General features: G+C 40.5%; 1 protein-coding gene across 1 annotated transcript in view; it reads left to right on the plus strand.

The window, feature by feature from the left end:
* Window positions 1–20,100, plus strand: part of CPQ (carboxypeptidase Q) — a 537,382-nt gene extending 517,282 nt beyond the window's left edge. Inside the window, exon 8 of the mRNA XM_040432637.1 lies at window positions 19,699–20,100. Coding sequence (XP_040288571.1) covers window positions 19,699–19,859 — 161 coding nt within the window. The 3' untranslated portion in view covers window positions 19,860–20,100. The remainder of the gene's footprint in view (window positions 1–19,698) is intronic.
* The last annotated feature ends 2,809 nt before the right edge of the window (window positions 20,101–22,909 follow it).

Below are 22,909 nucleotides of genomic sequence, written 5' to 3' on the forward strand. Positions count from 1 at the left end.
ATCTGCGGGGGTCCCGGGTGTCTGACCCCCACCGATGAGATACTTATGACCTATCCAGAAGATAGGTCATCAGTATTAAAGTCTTGGAAAACCCTTTCAAAGAGCTGGTAAAAAGTTGCATACAGTCAGGACATTTGGAGCACTTTCAATTAAGGTTCGAATCGGATCAGCTGGACCGATCTGGCCAAATCGAAACAGAATAAAATTTCAGGAGGTTCACTCATCACTAATTTATACTAATCATTATTGATTTAACCAGCAACCATAAAACAGAACATGGGGAAAAAAATAAAATTCCAAAAGGTAAAATGTTGCTGTAGTCATCAAGTCCCGAACCCCTCAGTTATAAAATGGCTAAAATAATCCTCTTTGGATGGAATAATATGCAAATATCAAAATTATTGATACCTGACTTACTGCAAATGACTCCCTGAACCATGGCGAATGCTTCTTATGAGCACGGAGTATGTATTTACACCTGATGTTTGATGTATTATCTGTTACTTACTTGCACTATACTGAATTCTGATTTATTAGCTCCCACAGTATAAACATCCCACGTCTGATAAATCTCCATAATAAAGTTTAGCAAAAAGTCTACTTTTGGCCGCCTAGGATGAAGGGAAGCACCGTCTGCCATAGAAGTGATGTATTGTCTTCCCTGGACTATGTGAGCATAATAATTCATCTCATTAAATAGCAAAAAAAAAGACTTAATTTCTAATAACAAGCTAAAAAATACTGTGTAAAGTTGATTCATTGCGGCTTGGTCATTCCAATTATCCAGCCCTCTGCCTATAATTTATTTAAAGACTAAATTATGCATGAATAGTGTCTCGCTAATTACGGCAAAGAAGGAACATGTAATTTACATTCTTGATAAGAAAATTGTGCTTTAAAAAATATGTAAAACATGATGCAGTCGCAAGTTACAGGTACTTCAGTAATTTACTTGGTAATTTAGCGCAGGTCAGAGCTGAGAGATGACGATGGAGGACACGAGCATAGAAAATATCCCAGTGATCCCACGTGTACATACAACGCTATAGGCTGCAATGTACGCGTATACTGTTGCCCTGCAGAGAGTGGGGGCAATATATAAAGCACTATAGCAACCCTAACACTATAACATAGTTACATAGTTAATACGGTTAACACGGTTGAGAAAAGACATAAGTTCATCAAGTCTGTGAAGGTTCTCATTTATCCAGGTCATGGTATATCTGTAAAGAATAAATCAAGGCAACTGGACTTACTGTAGATTTCTTGAAAACGTTTCATTCGTTCTTCCAACGAGCTTTCTCAATTCTGAGTGACTGTACAAGAATTCTCTGGGAATAAATATGTAACTGAATCAACATCTGGTAATTATACCCAGCATGGGGTCAAAGGGGTTGATTCCATTATCCTAATTGGAGTCAGTAGGTGATGATGACCTCCCAGAAAAAGGTGTCAAGACAGCATTGTATGTGGCAGACACTAGATGTCTAACATTTCTGTTGCAAAGCGGCCATAGTGTTCTGATGTATGGAGATTAGCAAAACCAGACCAGCATCAATCAGCCGGTGTCTGGACAGCTTCATTTGCAGATAGGACAACGCCTGTAAGTTCAGACGGGCAGTAATGACTAATAACTGGACTTTATATTTAGTCACCATCAACCCCCCAGATTCCTAATATTTCAAGCAACAACCAATATAAGATGGGATTTTACATATTTTGTGCTTTACAAACGTGTGACCTTTTCAATTCTCTTCTTTATAAAAACCTATTCTAAAAAACATTCACCTGATAGAAAAGAGGAAGACATGATTGGAAATTAGCTGATAATGCTCTGGCGATATCCCCTTACAATGCATGACCTTTATGTCACCAGCCTGACATGAAATCAGAGCGACTCACTGGATGGTTCAGCGTTCACATATCTTTTAATATGTATCGGAAACAATGTGAATGGAATGGCTTTTGTCAAGAGATCTCATCTTCATCTAGCCTGGATCCAGTCTTCTTCCATTAGAATACAATTTCTTTGTAATATAGCGGTGATTCAGAACTTGCAAGCGTCGTTCAGCAGTGATAACCTTCAGAGCAAGCAATAATATCCACTCATAAACGTAATCCAAGCCAGCATGGCAAAAAGAAAGAATGGCCATGGTTTTCTCCATGCCTGTCGGTGTTTAAATGATATGTGGTAAATAGAACATCGAGAATATTTAAGCAAGTGTCATGATGAAAGACATTCTATTATTATTACTAGTGTTGAGCGAATCGAAACATCCATGGAATTTGATCAGAAGTTTAGGAAAAATTTGATTCGCAACAAATCCAAATTTCCTCACGCTTCGTGGAAACAAATAATTTTTTCCTAAAATGGTGGCTACACATGTTACAAAGTGAAAGTAAGAACCCTGGGAATGCGAGATCACCCATAATACCGTGCAGACCGCCAATCAGCAGCTAGCAGCCCCTGTAATCTCACAGCCATTTAAAAGCCTCATCCTGTGCTGTCTCCGCCATTTCACTGTAAACTGAGCTTAGGGAGAGACGTGACAAGCACTATGGACAGTATTGTAAAAGCTTTTAATTGTGGAATATTGGATAGGGAGAGTGCAGGGACAATGTAGGGAGATCGTAGGGACAGTGCAGGGTCTGTAATCTGAAGCTGCAGTTTGCATCAATCCTTGTTTAGGGCACAGAGCTATCTAATTAAACAGTGTCCTTTCCGTTCAATAGATAAGCAATTAAATTATGCCTTGATTCTCAAATTGGGGTGAATAAGCTGTCTAATTCTGCTGTTATTGGGGTGTCTATCTGCCACAGTAACTGTTTCACTACCAGAAAGGACTAGTTATGCAAGTTGCTGCAATGCACAGTGATGTACATCGAGATACACTCTCCCTGCTGGCCGGGATGTAGCTGATTTAACACGCAAACTAATTCAGAACGAAGCAAATTTCTTGAAAAAATTTGGCGAAGCATCCGAATCAAATTTTTAAAATCTTATTACTATTATGACTCAAGGATATACACTTACCTAAAGAATTATTAGGAACACCATACAAATACGGTGTTGGACCCCCTTTTGCCTTCAGAACTGCCTTAATTCTACGTGGCATTGATTCAACAAGGTGCTGATAGCATTCTTTAGAAATGTTGGCCCACATTGATAGGATAGCATCTTGCAGTTGATGGAGATTTGAGGGATGCACATCCAGGGCACGAAGCTCCCGTTCCACCACATCCCAAAGATGCTCTATTGGGTTGAGATCTGGTGACTGTGGGGGCCATTTTAGTACAGTGAACTCATTGTCATGTTCAAGAAACCAATTTGAAATGATTCGAGCTTTGTGACATGGTGCATTATCCTGCTGGAAGTAGCCATCAGAGGATGGATACATGTTCTCATTCTGTTTACGCCAAATTTGGACTCTACCATTTGAATGTCTCAACAGAAATCGAGACTCATCAGACCAGGCAACATTTTTCCAGTCTTCAACAGTCCAATTTTGGGGAGCTCGTGCAAATTGTAGCCTCTTTTTCCTATTTGTAGTGGAGATGAGTGGTACCCAGTGGGGTCTTCTGCTGTTGTAGCCCATCCACCTCAAGGTTGTGCGTGTTGTGGCTTCACAAATGCTTTGCTGCATACCTCGGTTGTAACGAGTGGTTATTTCAGTCAACGTTGCTCTTCTATCAGCTTGAATAAGTCGGCCCATTCTCCTCTGACCTCTAGCATCCACAAGGCATTTTCGCCCACAGGACTGCCGCATACTGGATGTTTTTCCCTTTTCACACCATTCTTTGTAAACCCTAGAAATGGTTGTGCGTGAAAATCCCAGTAACTGAGCAGATTGTGAAATACTCAGAGTGGCCCGTCTGGCACCAACAACCATGCCACGCTCAAAATTGCTTAAATCACCTTTGTTTCCCATTCTGACATTCAGTTTGGAGTTCAGGAGATTGTCTTGACCAGGACCACCCCCCTAAATGCATTGAAGCAACTGCCATGTGATTGGTTGACTAGATAATTGCATTAATGAGAAATAGAACAGGTGTTCCTAATAATTCTTTAGGTGAGTGTATCTAAACTGAAAAGTGTCCATCTGTTTTGTGTTTACAGAGGCCCCTTTTGCAAGAACAGTACATGCTCTCCTTCATTTCCAGCGGCTATTTTGATGGTCCATCTAATATGATCATCCCTGAATAAACTCGTTGTGATGTCACAGTAGCTTAGGCTACTTTCACACTCAAGTTTTGGGCAGAAAATATAAACAAAACAGCCCTTGCCCTGCGCGATGCAGTGCAGGGCAAGGGAGAGCATCGGAGCATGAAATGCTTTCATGCTCCACTTATAGGGGGTGTCTAGGTGAAAAAGGGGATATGTCCGGGTTCAGCCTACTGCCATAAATGGAATGAATAGTAATACACATAATATGAAAATTAAATGTACTATAAAAGCTGCATAAAGTACACTAAATGATAATAATCATTAGATATATATCTGATATAGATCTAGCTAGCTGCCGTACCCTAGCGATAGCTGTGTTAATATATGTCAACTTATATCTTGTGAAATGCTTCCAGTAATTCTGTTTTATAAAGCAATGTTCAATGGTTATGGTCCACTCTATTTACAGTATTAGCTGGTGTACTGTATAGTTTCTAATAATTTCACATATACGGAGCAGTATAATAAATGTGGACATGTAGCACTATTATAACTGGCTGCTTCTTTGTTCTAAAAGGTATATCATAGTAACATAAGAAGATAGTTTATAAAGCTGAAAAAAGACATTTGTTCATCCAGTTCAGCCTGTTATCCTGCAAGTTGATCCAGAGGAAGGCAAAAAAATAATAATATCATAAGGTAGAAGCCAATTTTCCTCATTTTAGGAGAAAAAAAATTCCTTCCTGACTCCAATCAGGCAATCAGAATAACTCCCTGGATCAACGACCCCTCTCTAATAACTATAACCTGTAATATTATTACACTCCAGAAATACATCCAGGCCCCTCTTGAATTCCTTTATTGTACTCACCATCGCCACCTCCTCAGGCAGAGAGTTCCATAGTCTCACTGCTCTTACCGTAAAGAATCCTCTTCTATGTTTGTGTACAAACCTTCTTTCCTCCAGACGCAGAGGATGTCCACAGTCCTGGGGATAAATAGATGATGGGATAGATCTCTGTACTGACCCCTGATATATTTATACATAGTTATTAGATCTCCCCTCAGTCGTCTTTTTACTAAACTAAATAACCCTAATTTTGATCATCGTTCTGGGTACTGTAGTCCACCCATTCCAGTTATTACTTTAGTTGCCCTCCTCTGAACCCTCTCCAGCTCTGCTATGTCTGTCTTGTTCACAGGAGCCCAGAACTGTACACAGTACTCCATGTGTGGTCTGACCAGTGATTTGTAAAGTGGTAGGACTGTGTTCTTATCACGGGCATCTATGCCCCTTTTGATGCAACCCATTATCTTATTGGCCTTGGCAGCAGCTGCCTGACACTGGTTTCTACAGCTTAGGCTACTTTCACACTAGCGTTCAGAGCGGATCTGTCTGGTGTCTGCACAGACGGATCCGCTCCTATAATGCAGACGTTTGGATCCATTCAGAACGGATCCGTCTGCATTATAGTTTAGAAAAAATTCTAAGTCTGAAAGTTGTTCAGACGGATCCGTCCAGACTTTACATTGAAAGTCAATGGGGGACGGATCCGTTTGAAGTGTCAACTTCAAACGGATCCGTCCCCATTGACTTACATTGTAAGTCTGGACGGATCCGTTTGCCTCCGCACGGCCAGGAGAACACCCGAACGCTGCAAGCAGCGTTCGGGTGTCCGCCTGCTGAGCGGTGCGGAGGCTGAACGCTGCCAGACTGATGCATTCTGAGCGGATCCGCATCCACTCAGAATGCATTGGTGGCTGGACGGATGCGTTCGGGGCCGCTTGTGAGACCCTTCAAACGGAGCTCACAAGCGGAGCCCCGAAGCTAGTGTTAAAGTAGCCTTAGTTTTCTGTTCACTAAAATTCCTAGATCCTTTTCCATGTCAGTGTTACCCAGTGTTTTACCATTTAGTATGTACGGGTGACTTGCATTATTCCTTCCCATGTGCATAACCTTACATTTGTCAGTATTAAACCTCATCTGCCACTTATCTGCCCAAGCCTCCAGTCTATCCAGATCCCTCTGTAGTAGTATACTGTCCTCTTCCGTGTTAATTACTTTACACAGTTTAGTGTAATCTGCAAAAATTATTTTACTGTGCAAACCTTCTACAAGATCATTAATAAATGTATTTTAGAGAGTAGGGCCCAATAAAGACCCCAGTAGTACCCCACTAGTGACGGTGACCCAATCTGAGTGTGCATAGTTAATAACCACCATCATTTGTACAGAATTTTTCTGGATGGTAAGAATATTAGCCAGGATATCCCTTGTGCTATGCACATGATATGGAATGCGAGCAATAAGATTTGGTCTCACCCACTTTCAAATGTCTTTCTGTAATGCATCCACTTCGCTTCGGTCTTCACGGACTTGACCCATGAGCTCTGTAATCTTCAAGATGCCAGCTTCAGAGATGAAAGATAACAGTCCTGTGGTAAAAATATGCTTTTGTAGTGCTGCTGTAGAAACATGGGAGCGATATAAGTAATATACAGACCACTGTCTGTCTTTCTAGACACGTTTCGGAGATGCCATAGTCTCTTTCCTTAGTAGAATGCGGCCCACTTTTCCTGGCATTTAATATATAGCTTTACTAAGTTCCATATTTTTGATAGTGTCTGGCATATAATAAATAAAACTCCCGTCTGTAGTTAATCTCTACATATATACTGCTCAAAAAAATAAAGGGAACACAAAAATAACACATCCTAGATCTGAATTAATTAAATATTCTTCTGAAATACTTTGTTCTTTACATAGTTGAATGTGCTGACAACAAAATCACACAAAAAAAAAAAAAAATGGAAATCAAATTTTTTAACCCTTGGAGGTCTGGATTTGGAGTCACACTCAAAATTAAAGTGGAAAAACACACTACAGGCTGATCCAACTTTGATGTAATGTCCTTAAAACAAGTCAAAATGAGGCTCAGTAGTGTGTGTGGCCTCCACGTGCCTGTATGACCTCCCTACAACACCTGTGCATGCTCCTGATGAGGTGGCGGACGGTCTCCTAAGGGATCTCCTCCCAGACCTGGACTAAAGCATCTGCCAACTCCTGGACAGTCTGTGGTGCAACGTGACGTTGGTGGATAGAGCGAGACATGATGTCCCAGATGTGCTCAATTGGATTCAGGTCTGGGGAACGGGCAGGCCAGTCCATAGCATCAATGCCTTCGTCTTGCAGGAACTGCTGACACACTCCAGCCACATGAGGTCTAGCATTGTCTTGCATTAGGAGGAACCCAGGGCCAACCGCACCAGCATATGGTCTCACAAGGGGTCTGAGGATCTCATCTCGGTACCTTTTGGCAGTCAGGCTACCTCTGGCGAGCACATGGAGGGCTGTGCGGCCCTCCAAAGAAATGCCACCCCACACCATTACTGACCCAATGCCAAACCGGTCATGCTGGAGGATGTTGCAGGCAGCAGAACGTTCTCCACGGCGTCTCCAGACTCTGTCACGTCTGTCACATGTGCTCAGTGTGAACCTGCTTTCATCTGTGAAGAGCACAGGGCGCCAGTGGCGAATTTGCCAATCTTGGTGTTCTCTGGCAAATGCCAAACGTCCTGCACGGTGTTGGGCTGTAAGCACAACCCCCACCTGTGGACGTCGGGCCCTCATATCACCCTCATGGAGTCTGTTTCTGACCGTTTGAGCAGACACATGCACATTTGTGGCCTGCTGGAGGTCATTTTGCAGGGCTCTGGCAGTGCTCTTCCTGTTCCTCCTTGCACAAAGGCGGAGGTAGCGGTCCTGCTGCTGGGTTGTTGCCCTCCTACGGCCTCCTCCTTGTCTCCTGATGTACTGGCCTGTCTCCTGGTAGCGCCTCCATGCTCTGGACACTACGCTGACAGACACAGCAAACCTTCTTGCCACAGCTCGCATTGATGGGCCATCCTGGATAAGCTGCACTACCTGAGCCACTTGTGTGGGTTGTAGACTCCGTCTCATGCTACCACTAGAGTGAAAGCACCGCCAGCATTCAATAGTGACCAAATTATCAGCCAGGAAGCATAGGAACTCAGAAGTGGTCTGTGGTTACCACCTGCAGACCCACTCCTTTATTGGGGGTGTCTTGCTAATTGCCTATAATTTCCACCTGTTGTCTATCCCATTTGCACAACAGCATGTGAAATTGATTGTCACTCAGTGTTGCTTTCTAAGTGGACAGTTTGATTTCACAGAAGTGTGATTGACTTGGAGTTACATTGTGTTGTTTAAGTGTTCCCTTTATTTTTTTGAGCAGTGTATATCTTACATAAATCCATTAATAGATGACATTTAATGAAAATCAGACATTGTTTTTGAATTGTGGTTCAACAAAATAATTTTAAAAAACAAACTAATGAAACTGGCCTGGACAAAATGATGCTACCCTTAACTTCATATTTTGTTGGCCAACCTTTTGAGGAAATCACTGCAATCAAGGGATTTTTGTAACCCTAAATGAGACTTCTGCACCTGTCTTCATGCTCCTCAGACAGGAAACTTCTCCAGCTGTCACAGGTTTGAAGGGTGCCTTCTCCAGTCTGCATGTTTCACCTTTTTTCACAGATGTTTAATACAATTTAGAACAGGGCTCATAAAAGGCCACTTCAGAATAGTCCAAAGCTTTGCTCTTAGCCATTCTTGGATGTTTTAGCTGTGTGTTTTGGGTCATTATCCTGTTAGAGGACCCATGACCTGCGACTGAGACCAAGTTTTCTGACACTGGGCAGCACATTTTTTTCCCAGAATGCTTTAATAGTCTTGAGATTTCATTGTGCCCTGCACAGATTCAAGACACCCTGTGCCAGATGCAGCAAAGCAGCCCAAAACATAACAAATCCTCCTCCATGTTTCACAGTAGGCACAGGGCCATCTTTAATGTGGGGCAAAAGGGGCAGCTGCCCCGGGCCCAGTTGCTCCTGGGGGTCCCTGGGCAACTGCCTCTTGAGCCCCACTGGCCACTGGAGGACCTTTCATGGGTCCATACTTTATTAACTAAGTAGCAGGACATGTAGGGCATACATGGGGGATGTCCCTGCACTTACTGACCGCGACATAGAAGGGGTTTGCTGCGGGTGAGGGAGCCCATCGGGGCCCCGCGCTGCTGTGGCGGGGACCCGATGGGTGAGAAGGCAACCCGATGCTGTGCAGAGGCTGCCCAATGCCTTGCACGGCATCGGGACCTTCCTTCTACGGGTGCCCATGAGATCCAGCCCCAGGCTTGTCTCCTAGGCAACCTGTTAGTGTATTAGGCCTCTTTCACACTACAGTATGTCCATTTCAGTGTTTTGCGTTCCGTTTTTCACGGATCCGTTGTCCCGTTTTTGGGTTCCGTTGTGTCTCCGTTTCCGTTCAGTATGTCCGCAAAAACCTTTCAGTATGGTTTCCGTATGGTTCCCGTATACGGTCCGTTTTTCACGGATCAAAAACGGAAGCCACCTGTATTTGTGCTCAGCCAAAGTTTGGCAACAAGAAACACATGGCCACAGTGGGCTGGGCCTAGCATTTGTTAATGACGGATCCGCAAAAAACGGATGACATACGGATGACATACGGATGCCTTCCGTATGCATTCCGTTTTTTTGCGGACCCATTGACTTTAATGGAGCCACGGACCGTGATTTGCGGACAAACATAGGACATGTTCTATCTTTCCACGGCACGGAAATACTGAAATACTGAAACGGAATGCACACGGAGGCACTTCAGTATTTTTTGCTGAACCATTGAAATGAATGGTTCAGTATCTGTTCCGTATACTGAACTCAAAAAACGTCCAGTATACTGAACGCAAAATACTGTAGTGTGAAAGAGGCCTTACTCTGTGTAATACACTAACAGGCAATGCATTACATACAGATGTATTGTAATGCATTGCAAAGGGGATAATACCCCCAAAAGTTAAAGTCAGAAATAAAGCAAAAATTTTTTAAAAAAACAGTGTTTTTAATAAAAAAAAAAGTTTCAAGTAAAGAAAAGTAAAAATGCCCCTTTTCCAATGATTTTATAATAAATCATTGAAAAAACACACATTAGGTATCGCCGCGTCCGAAACGACCGGCTCTATAAATATATCACATGATCCACCCCGTCCGATAAACACCATAAAAAATCTAATAAAAACTGTCAGAAAAAGCCATTTTTGTCACCTTACATCACAAAAATTGCAACACTGCGCGATCAAAAAGGTGTATGCCCCCCAAAGTAGTACCAATCAAACCTTCATCTCATCCCGCAAAAAATGACAACCCTACCTATGACAATCGGTAAAAAAAAAAAAAAAAAAGCTATGGCTCTCGGACAATGGAGACACTAAAATATGATATTTTTTTTTTGCTTCAAAACTGCTTTTGTGCTAAAGTGAAATTTTTTTTACATATTTGGTATTGCCGCATCCGTAACAACCTGCTCTATAAAAATACCACATGATCTAACCCCTCAGATGAACACCGTAAAAAAATTAAATAAACACAGTGCCAAAAAAGCAATTTTTTGTCACCTTACATCACAAAAATTGCAACACCAAGCGATCAAAAAGGCGTATGCCTCACAAAATAGTGCCAATTAAACCATCACCTCATCCCGCAAAAAAGGAGATTCTACCTAAGACAGTCGGTCAAAAAATATAAAAGCTATTGCTCTCAGACTATAGAGACACTAAAACATCTTTTTTTGTTTAAAAAAGTGCTATTATTGTGTAAAACTTAAATAAATGAGAAAAAGTATACATATTAGGTATTGCCACGCCCGTAACGATCTGCTCTATAAAAATATCACATGACCTAAACCCTCACGCTGGGAAAAAAAATAAACTGTGCCAAAATTGCCATTTTTGGTCGACTTGCCCCATAAAGTGTAATAATGAATTATCAAAAAATTATATGTACCCAAAAATGGTACCAGTAAAAACATCAACTCTTCCTGAAAAAAAATGAGCCCCTGCACAAGACGATCGGCAGAAAAATAAAAAAAAGGCGTTCAGAAAATGGAGACACAAAAACTATTTTCTTTTTAAAAATGCTTTATTATGTAAAACTGAAACAAACAAACAAAGAAAGTAGACATATTTGATATCATTACGTCTGTAACAACCTGCTCTATAAAAAATAGCACATGACCTACCCTGTCAGATGAATGTTAATAAAATATAATGCCAAAACAGCCATCTTTTCGTTACCTTGCCTCACAAAAAACGTAATATAGAGCAATTAAAAATCATATTTACCCCAAAATAGTACCAATAAAACTGGCACCTTATCCCCTAGTTTCCAAAAACGGGTCACTTTTTGGGAGTTTCTACTGTAAGGGTGCATCAGGAGGGCTTAAAATGGGACATGGCATCTAAAAACCAGTGCAGCAAAATCTGCCTTCCAAAAACCATATGGCGTTCCTTTCCTTCTGCGCCCTGCCGTGTGCCCTTACATCAGTTTACGACCACATGTGGGGTGTTTCTGTAAACCGCAAAATAAGGGTAATAAATATTGAGTTTTGTTTGGCTGTTAACCCTCGATGTGTTAAAGAAAAAAATGGATTAAAATGGAAAATCTGCCAAAAAAGTGAAATTTTGAAATTTCATCTCCATTTTGCTTCAATTCTTGTGGAACACCTAAAGGGTTAACAAAGTTTGTAAAATCAGTTTTGAGTAGCTTGGGAGTGTCGTTTCTACAATGGGGTAATTTATGGGGGGTTTCCACTATGTAAGTCCCACAAAGTGACTTCAGACCTAAACTGGTCCTTAAAAAGTGGGTTTTGGAAATTTTCTTAAAAATTTTAAAAATTGCTTCTAAAATTCTAAGCCTTCTAACGTCCTAAAAAAATAAAATGACATTTACAAAATGATGCCAACATAAAGTAGACATTTGGGGAATGTTAAGTAATAAATATTTTATGAGGTATCACTTTCTGTTTTAAAAGCAGAGAAATAGAAATTTTTAAAATTGCGAGTTTTTCAAAATTTTTGTTAAATTTGGGATTTTTTCATAAATAAAGGTGAAATGTATTGACTCAAATTTATGGCTATCATGAAGTACAATGTGTCACGAGAAAACAATCTCAGAATGGCTTGGATAAATAAGTGTTCCAAAGTTATTACCACATAAAGTGACACATGTCAGATTTGTGAAAACTAGCCCGGGGTAGAAAGGGTTAAAGGGGGTTTTGCCACTTCAGAAAATACCATTTATTATGCAGAGAAAGTTTCCATGGTTATGACCACCCTGCAGTCCAGCAGTATGGCTGTGCTTGTGCACTATAGAAAAAGGTGCCAGTTTATGTGAGCTCCTACGGTCCCGGCCACCAGAGAGGCTGGCATTTTTTCCTATAGTGTGCAAGCACGACCACTGACGGTGGATTGCAAGGTGGTTGTAAGTATGGAAACGAGCAGTCTAGAATGTGATGGAAAAATGAATGAAGCCAGCAAAGGAAGCAATATGGTGGTCGTAAGCATGTAAACTTTCTCTGCATAATAAATGCTATTTTCTGAAGTGGCAAAACCCCTTTAAAATCTCTCAAAGTAACCTGTATGTTTATAGAGACCTATAGAGTTTTGACCCACTGGGTTTCATCATCATCTATGTCTTTCCAATAATCCGGCATGTGTGTAGTAAATTCCTCTTGATGTTTACAATATCTTGGAATGATTTAACCTGTAGCTCTATTCATATCTTTATACATCCCTTTCTATATGCTTTCTGATAGAAATATTCCATTCTTCGCGGGACCTTGAAAGACTATTTTTTAGTTATATTTTATTTATATCCATTGAGTGCTATGATAGATTAAGACTCTCAGCCAGGTGACTGCTGGTGCCATAGATGAGCTATACTTAGTATTGTTTAACCTTCACAAACTTATCAGGTCAGGCTGTAGCCTGTAGCCATCTTACTGGAAATGAGCTAAATTCCAGAAAAGCTCATGGTAAAGAGTGGTTGTTTTGGTGGGAAAAGACCATTTTTTCTAGTCTTGTTCTTTAAGAAGGTAGTGTATGACATCTATGAATGAATAAATATACTTTTTGGTTGATACCCTAATAGCTAACTGAAAAGATGATGACAAAATTGCAAGCTTTCCAGACTACTCGGGTCCCTTCCTCAAGCATGTTATAACATAATAGTGAGGTACATGAGACAACTGATGTGAAGCCGATCAATACGAGTGGAAGGAAAAACAAATATTTGTAGCAGTAAACTGTTGTAGCAGTTATAGATAAGAAGTGTGAAAGTTTTCTTGTTCCCTGATATATATCCAGTCCATGAATGTGCTGAACACTGGAGATCTGAACTCCTTAAAGGGGTTGTGTCATTTTATACTTTGATGACATATCACTAGGATATGCTATCAAAGTCAGATAGATGTGAGTTCCACCTCTGAGACCCCACACCAATCTCTAGAATTGGCCCGTGAAGGATGGCCAGGCACATGCGGGGTGTGCTGTCTATTAATTTCTATGGGAGTTCCAAAAATCACTGAGCGAGCACGCTTGGCTGTTTTTGGAAGTCTTATACAAATGAATGGAGAGTGCACCACTCCTTTCACTTTTATGGGACTGCCGGAAATGAATGGAGGGTGGTCGCACATGTGCAGATGCTCTCCTCTCACTTCCATAGTCCCATTCTGGAGATAGCCGTGAGTCCCAGAAGGAGGACCCACCTGACATTAGTGACATAGTCTGGCAATATGCCACTAATGTCTAATATAACACAACCCCTTTAAGAGATGTAGAAGGACATAAATCCATGCAACACATTCATTCCTTTTCTGAGTGTTAAGGTTGTCATGAGCTCCCAGACCTCCTGTGTTCAGTGCATTAATGGACTGGATATATATCAGGGAAAAATAAAACGTTCACACTCCTTATCTATAGCTGCTACAACAATTTACTGCTGCAAATGTTTGTATTAACCTCCACTCATATTGATCCGCTTTACATCAGTTGTCTTATTTGCTTTACTATTTCATCTATTTTTGTGAGTAGTCTTGAAAGCTTGCAATTTTGTGTGATATTAAATAGTTTTGCATTAAAAAAACAACAAAAGTATAGCAGTCGGAGGTCAAACGGACTCTCAACCGACGTTTACCAACTGTCAGATTTGGTGTAAGGTGGATCGGAAAAAGGCGAAGAAGAAAAAAAGCGCCACTCTCAAGGTAACCAATAATTACAGCTTAATAGCACCCAAAAAGGGTGAAAGGTGGTATCAAAGGAAGCAATCCAGAAGGATAGTACAGTATATCAAAGAAATCTCATCCAGTAAAATAATAGCAGTACAAATATAAGGAGTGCTAAATAGAGCTGTAAAAGGTATCGGATGCAAAATGTGACAAGGTCTACCATAGTAGCCAACAACTTATAGGCGGAAGAGATAAAGGTACAAAGAAGGTGGTCCCTCAGGAAGGGACTATATGAGACCTGGTAGGTGTGGTGACATTAAGAGAGAACTCAAACTGAAAGGTGTTAAAAACACAAAATAGACAATAATAATGAACATAAATAAAATAAAATATTAGTCAGATATGCTCCTGATGAAGGGGGAGTAGAAAAACCCCCAAAACGTGTTGAGCCGCATATCTATTAAATAAAGAGATTGACCAGAAGCCAGGGACCTGTGTACTATACTACATGCGATCCCGGCCAGGGGGGTTAATCGTCTCAGGTTTCTTGAGCTTATCCTGGAGACTACCCCCCAGCGAAGTGAGTTGACTAATATTTTATTTTATTTATGTTCATTATTATTTTCTATTTTGCGTTTTTAATACCTTTCAGTTTGAGTTCTCTCTTAATGTCACCACACCTACCAGGTCTCATATAGTCCCTTCCTGAGGGACCACCTTCTTTGTACCTTTATCTCTTCCCCCTATAAGTTGTTGGCCACTATGGTAGACCTTGTCACATTTTGCATCCGATACCTTTTACAGCTCTATTTAGCACTCCTTATATTTGTACTGCTATTATTTTACTGGATGAGATTTCTTTGATATACTGTACTATCCTTCTGGATTGCTTCCTTTGACACCACGACGTTTGACCTCCGACTGTCATCATTATGTTTCTTTCTACCTATTACCGCCTCCTGCCAGTTACAGGCGACATGCAATAACCAGTAAGCATTTTCCCTTACTAGTGGGGAAAGCTCTTATTAGTTAACACTTTAATAACCAGGCCTGAACAGACACTTTTTTTTTTGTGATTGAGCACACTTGGTGGTTCGAACGGTTGTAGCTTTTTTATGTGTCGAGAATACCAAAACAATTTTTTACTTGGCACATAGGGCTTTATAATATATTTTTTTGTTTTATTTGGGGGAAACTATAGCTTCTTATTCTTTAAATATGCAAACTGCCACCAAAATGAATCATTATAATTAGTTCCCTATTTTGTGTCGGTTGTTTTGTTATATTATACGTATACACGTGAATGGGGCGATAATGGCGACAGTTTTGGTTGGTGTAGGTGTTTTTTCTTTTATGTATTTTATTATTTTTTATCTTTTGTAACTTAATTTTTAATATATTTCTGCATATTATTATAATAATATTCCCCCAAGAGGTCATAAAAAGACGTTTGGGGGACACTGACACTTTTTGTTAAATTTTCACTTTTTCCTTTTTTATTTTTTACTTTTATTTGTATTTTTATTAATATTATTTATTAATATAAAGACTGTTGGGGGACAATGAACACTCTACTATTTAGCTTCTTTTTTTTTTTTGTATTTTATTTTTTTTTTTATTTTTTTAATTTAAAATTTTCTATTATTATTTTTTTAAATATATTTTTGCCACATAATGTCCCCCCCCCCACCAGTGATCATAAAAAGACTGTTGGAGGACACTTTTAGTTAGCAATTTTTTTTTTCCTTTTATTTGTGTTTTATTTTTGTATTTTTTTATAATTTAAATTTTTTTGCCACATATATTACATTTTTAATTTTATTAGTGTTTTATTATATATATTTTTTATTTTTTTTTAAATAATATTTTAACTTCTTTTTTTCCCACATAATTTGTCCCCAAGAGGTCACTGAAAGACCAGGGAAAACCAGCCTGCTGTGTGGGCATTGTACAAGGCAGAGCTGATTAGGATCCCCTGACCCTGTAGCTCTGCACTCCTCTGCCCCCAAGGTGGGTCCACCTTGCACAGCGCGCCGCTCACCTATCTGAGGGGAAGGCAGAAGCACTGATAAACTGCTCCTGCCTTCTCCTCGTCTTCCGCGCAGTCACTGACGACCGGGACCTGTCCTGCTCCTGCTACAGTGCGAGAGCAGGAGCTGTAATGATCCATCGTGCGGCGCTGCGGGCAGAAATACAGCTGATCGCATGATCAGTTGTGTTTCTGTCCAGGAGGATGGGGGGCCGCAATCCTTGGCTCTGGGGGCCGCATGTGGGCCATGGGTTGTGCACCCATGATCTAGAGTATATAGGGGAGATGTATTTATGCTAGTTGTCTGGTGTAAATACATTCAGAAATATGGGGTTCAGGTAAATGCCAAATTAATAAAGCATCAGTTTCACTTTTAATTTAAAAAAATTGGGGAGAAATCTAACCTGGAGTCAAATACAAATAGGGTAATTTATTAAGACCGGCATTTTAGACGCCTGCGCTGGCACTTGATGCGCCTAAGTTATGTAGAGGCGCCGGCCTCTACATAACTTAGGTGCATCCTCCGCCGGCCTGAATCTATGCCAGCTCCCTTGCTGGCATAGATTTAGATAATTTTATATGCCTAAAACAAGTGTAGAAAATAATAAATTATACAGGCTGGCCGGCCCCCCACGCCATGCCCCTTTTTTCAGAACTGGAGTACGTGGCGTGGATGGGAAAGAAATTGCATATTCGTCCGCAAATCCCTGACCGAATTGTGACTGAATCTGCGACAGATATACAACAAAAATTGGCATCTATCTATTCATAAATGATCCCCAAAGTTTTGCTATAAGCCCTATGAGATCTGTGTACGTCCTGGATATCAGTATTATAAATTGCATATGGTAGGTAAGGGACCCTGCTACATATTTTGCATTAAAATGTAGGGTCCACAAATTCCCGGCTCTGCAAGTGGTGAAAGGATAAATTTATCCTAATAAAAACACATACACTTCGGATTCCATAATGATATAACTGCATAAACCACTGTCATCGGCCCTCTGGGTTAGGGCTCATGAACATGACTGTAGCCTACAAATTGTGCATTCCAAAAAATTTTGGGGGAACAGAACATCCTGCCCCATATAGAACAGTCCTGTCCCTGTCTGTAAAACATGTTCTATTTTTTTTTGTGGGTGCCACGGAACGGGCATATGGATGCCGACGGAACACGCATCTTTTGCAGCCCCATTGAAGTGAATGGGTCCGCATCCAACTCAAAATGTGAATCGGATGCGGAAAAAGATACGTTTGTGTGCATGAGCCCTTATACTGTTTGGCACATAAGTCTATCCACAAGCTCTTCTTTTTGCTAAAAGTCACCATTTTAATAACCTCTATTTCCTGCGTCCCCATTGCAGAGCTCACTTTATTTGCACGCCTACAGTTCCAATCTAATTCCCTTCTGCCTTGCATTGTACAAAGTTTCCCCATCTTCCTATTCTTACAGAAATATATTTCAAGCTGTCATATTTAATAAATGTCGGGGTTTTTTTTTCAATCAGGGTCAATATAAATGAGTTTTCTTTAAGCCACTGTGATTACAGTCGGTATTATATTACATAAGACCTTTACTAGATAATTCATTAAACTTTAAAGTGGGTGTTCAAGTTTAATTAACTGCCACTTTACCTAAGGTACTGTATGGTTTCTATTGGTGGCAAAGTAATTATTATCACAAGATAAGAGTGGAGATGGCGAGTTCTCGGAAAAGAAATCAAAATGTAAATTCAGCTCACAGAGCAAAGTAGGGGAATGTAAGTAATTGAGGTTTTCTAAAGGGGAAGAAATACACTGTGAAATCAGACCTCTCGTTCTTTTGTCTTGCCTCAATGGGATGTCCACATGAGGAGACGATAGTTTATACTTAAATTAAATGGACACATCATTCACTCATGAAACCTCAGGGATCTCTTCAGTGGTAAATAAGACTTTGTCTAATTGATATTTGATTGATCTGTAAATAAGTCCCAGGGCGAAAATAGAGGATTATGGAGGTGGAGATGTTCTTTAAAGGGTAGACATATTTTTGCAACCAATATTTTTGTTGCATCGGTGCATCCAAAATGAAATAAAAAAAGCAATTCTGCAAATGGTCTTGAATGGGGATGGCCTTATGAAGGATGGTGTCGGATGTAGTACATTTTGTTGGAACCATATGCTGTCAAATAGTGTGGAACGGTATGTGCTCAAATAATATTGCCATAGGTCAGCCACATAAGACTGTGTATATACTGTATAGATAATATACTGTATAGTGCCACATACAGTGCTCAAATAATACTAGCATACAGTGACCAAATAACATCTTCAGACACAATCTAATAGCAGTGATGCACAACGTCTACATAATGCTATCATAAAATTAGTATTAAAGGGCTATTCTCATCTCAGAACCAGAGTAAGCGCCGGCCAGGGTTGGCTGTAGACACGGAAACATCTGAGCCGTCTGCGTTCCTCTGTATCCCTAACTACCATAGCAGCCTAGCGCTGCGAGATATGTAATGTCCCCTCTAGTACCCCAATAATCGGCTACATCAATATGATTCATAAAGCTAACAAACAGACTGGGTTCACTTCTGCACTATGATTTCTATTTTTGTATGAGCAGATTGACGATCATATTTAAACCTACTCTTAAAGGGGGTTTGTCTGGAAATAGAAAAATTGGGCCAGCACTAAAACCCTTGAATAACTTTAATAAGCAACCAAAGCTTTTTTTTTTTATGAGGGGAACTCAAATGTCATCCTGTGTCAGAAACCTGTCCTATAATGGCAGTCGGACAGGTTGAATGCCTCTCGAGACCCTCGTGGGGAAGGAGGGCTTTATACTGCATGCCGCTACTTCCTTCCTGTTCAGGCTGACTTTGGAGGCAGGGACTGCGGCTGCAGCATCAGTAAGTGGTTGTGGAACAGCCGAGTTGTGTGTTGGTATGTTTATTTTTATTTTTCTGTTCCCGGAGAACCCCTTTAATGAGGGGGCGAGTGACACAGGAGCACAGAACGCTAAGTTTTTTGTACTACTGCTTGTTGTTGCTACTACTGTTACTGAACCACTCTGGTTGCTACTATTATTAAAACTATGGGAGCGAAAAGGCTTCTACTGTTCTGGGGACACCGCGGCTAGAACTATTTTGGGTTGACCTTATTTCATTTCTGGAGCACTGCAGCTGCTCCTGTTATGAGGGTTCAGAAGCTGATACTGTTAGGGGCCTCTTTGGCTGCTATAGCTATCTGGATACTAAAGCTGTAACTGTTATAAGCCCACTGTGGTTGGCATTGTTTTGGGGTTACTGTGGGATTTTAAAAACTTTCTCCAAAGCATGTGAGCTATCTAAAGCTTTACGGTATTACAACTGAAAACCATGACCTAACCTTATATAATCTACGTCCTAGGTGCAAGTCTTCTTGATGACATAAGCAAATATTTCTGGTTCCATCACTCGGAAGGAGACATGATGACAGTCCAGAACCCCATCTGGATGAACCTCTGTGCAGCCATCTGGACCGTCGTTGCTTACGTAGTTGCTGACTTGGAGGAAATGTTGCCAAGATGATGAGAAGTAAGAGATGTGAAGGGCATCCCACACTGAGGACCATGAAGACATTCGCTCATCTCTTGCCTCGTATAGTCTCAGCATGCTCATATGATGTATATTTTATTTCATTAGATGATATTTGATTATTTCTCAATTGATTTTACTTATTGTGCATCTTCCTAAAAGCTTAATATTAGTATGTAGTAATTTTATATTACTACAGTATCAGTATCTACTCTTATTAAATTACTATAGTGTATTAGTATCGCATCTAATCATTTTATATTACTATTGTGTATTATCTACTCTTATTGTATTACTATAATGTATTAGGAGCTAATTAGATTTACTTTATCCAAACCTTGATATTACTACAGTGTTTTAATGTTTACTCATAGTATAGTGTACTAGTATCAGGTCTACTCCTTATGTTAGTATAGTACACATGTAGCAGGGGTAACACTCAAACCCTTAACTCAAATTTCATTATCTCATCGCGTTATCTTGAAACAAAAGCCATTTCATCATGCTTCATGCATAGGGTATTCCATGGTGTGGGGCCCTTGTACCTGCGACGTAAATTCACCAGGTACGCCCCGTTGAGGACATTGAGGTCTAGTAACTGCGAATTTTAACATCCCACAAGTTAATAAGATCAGACGTGGAGGTAGATCCTTTTTGGCTCAAGGGGCAAGATTTTGGAACCACCTACCTCTGGCCCTGAAAATGATTCCCAGTCTTCTCTCATTCAGGCGTGCACTGAAAACCTTAGTTTTCAAACAGGCGTTTGGTCTTCCTATATAACACTTATTTTTGGTTCATATAATTTTGGGGGTTTTCCTAAATCTTAGTCTATAAATTCACGGTTGGTAATGTCCCTTCTATTTTAAAGATACCTTTTCCTCACATTTATTAATTTTGTTCTTTTCACATTTTTTATATCTCGTCCGAACCCTTTGAACCTTGAGATCGCCCTCCCTTCCCTACCTTCCCTCCCTTCCCTACCTTCCCTACCTTCCCTCCCTTCCCTACCTTCCCTTTTTCTTGATTTTCCATTTGATAAGTGCTAGGAAATTGGTCTCTGGAATAGGTGCCTTATTCTCTAGGCCTTTGTGGCCCATGGCAAAGTGTCATGCCTTCTTCTCAGCCAGCTAAGCGCATCGAGGCCCTATGGGTAAGACTGCGTGTACACAAGACTATACATCATCATCATCATCATCATCATTAGTATTGTGAAGGATTGCAGGTTATAGCATTGAACCTGCTATCTTATACCAATTGCCTCATTTCATTGAATGCTATGCATATACAATAGAGCGCAGCAAGGATCTTGAAGAATGGTGTGAATCCTATTTTCTATCTCTTAGCACCTTTCTGCTGTTAAGCAGATAATATATTCAGCATAGATTAGGTATAGCATGAGTCGGATTACATACAAGTGTCAATAATTAGCAAAAATAATTAGTTTAGACAATTAAAGTGTATTTCTGATTATAAACAACTTTCCATAAATCAGTAGTACAAGTGAAAAAAGTTAATAATATAAAAAGTTTATAGCGTATCTTATTTGAGAAAATGTCTTTCTCCATTTATCAGCCTCCTTTCCACCGATCTCCTGAATTGGTCACTGACTCTGCATTCAATTATAAAATCCATCTCCATAGAGCAAGGTACTTTCTAGCTAAAAAGGGTTTACCCATCTCAGACAATGGGGGCATATTGCTAGTATATGCCCCCCCCCCCTTTGTCTGATAGGTGCGGGACCCTCCTCTGAGACCTGCACTTATATCAAGAACGGAGTGGTGAAGATGGTGACTGGAGGACCCCAGTTTTCACTGAGAATGGAGCCCTGAAAGTGGCGTTGGGCAAAGTGCGCATGCGCAGCCGCCCTCCATGCATTTCTATGGGACTGCCGAAAATAGCTAAGCTAGCATTGGCCCCATAGAAATTAATCCTAGTGATATGCCCCCATCGTCTCAGATAGGAATACCCCTTTAAAGTTAAACACTATCCATAGAAGTCTATAGAGAGGGGAAAGTATGGAAAAGAAGCAGCTGTAGAGTAAGAGAGAGGAACAGACATACACAAAGAGACTTCGGAGGCCTCTAACATGTGTTCTATCTCACCCAGTGCTGGATTCACAGCAACACTGCTCAGTGCTGCTCTATAATATCCTCAATACTGCTGTGCTAGGGAGATATAAGGAGAATGGTCTCTGGTTTTCACTGTGTGCTGTGTATGAGAGACATCATAGTAGCTACTGCTTCCTTATCCCTCTCCCCTCTTCATATATTTCTATGGGGTACAGTAAACTGGCTTCTCAGTAAAGCTGAAAAGCATCTCAGCAGTGAAGAAAGAGGTGTTTTTCCTCTACTGAAATATATTACAGAGTTTCTTATATTCACTTGAACCATTAATTTATGAAAAATTGTGTTTAATCAAAGGAACATTTTAACAGAGTTACCTCACAAGGACAAGAGACAGCCCCTATTCATCTGCTTTTTAAGGCCATAAATACATTGTAGACAAGAAGATGCAGCTTAGGTCCCCCTTCTATGAGCTAGAGAAGAGCTGCTAACAAACAATGGTTGTTGCTCTGATAGGTTTGGACCTCCATAAACTGCATGGTCAGACATTCATTTGAAAGACAGCAGGTAATACTACAACTTCCCTGCAGCTAAAATCATTATGACTAAAATATTCTGAACTCCTTGAGTTTGTGAGAGAGCTGAATGGAAATCAATATGGCCACCATTATGGCACCAACAAGGGACAAGGGTTATCACCCAGAGCTTTAAAAAAATAATTGCCTAATTATGTACCAGTACATTTCCTGCTTCCACATTCCTGTGTAAAATGTCAAATACTTGCTCAGGTTATTGGGAATACCCTTTTAATTTGCTTGTATGTTATCATTGTCATACCCTTGCTGTAACCTCTGCGTAAATTTGGTATTGTGTTTATGGGAGTTGTTGCATACTTACCGACGTTTCAGTTGGTAAAATCGGGGCATGTAAGCCCTGCCCGTGGGAATGCCCCTGCTCCACCTGGGAACACCTGAGTTACCT

This window comes from Bufo bufo, chromosome 5 (genome assembly GCF_905171765.1).
Source record: "Bufo bufo chromosome 5, aBufBuf1.1, whole genome shotgun sequence".
In the NCBI taxonomy this organism is placed as follows: domain Eukaryota; kingdom Metazoa; phylum Chordata; class Amphibia; order Anura; family Bufonidae; genus Bufo; species Bufo bufo.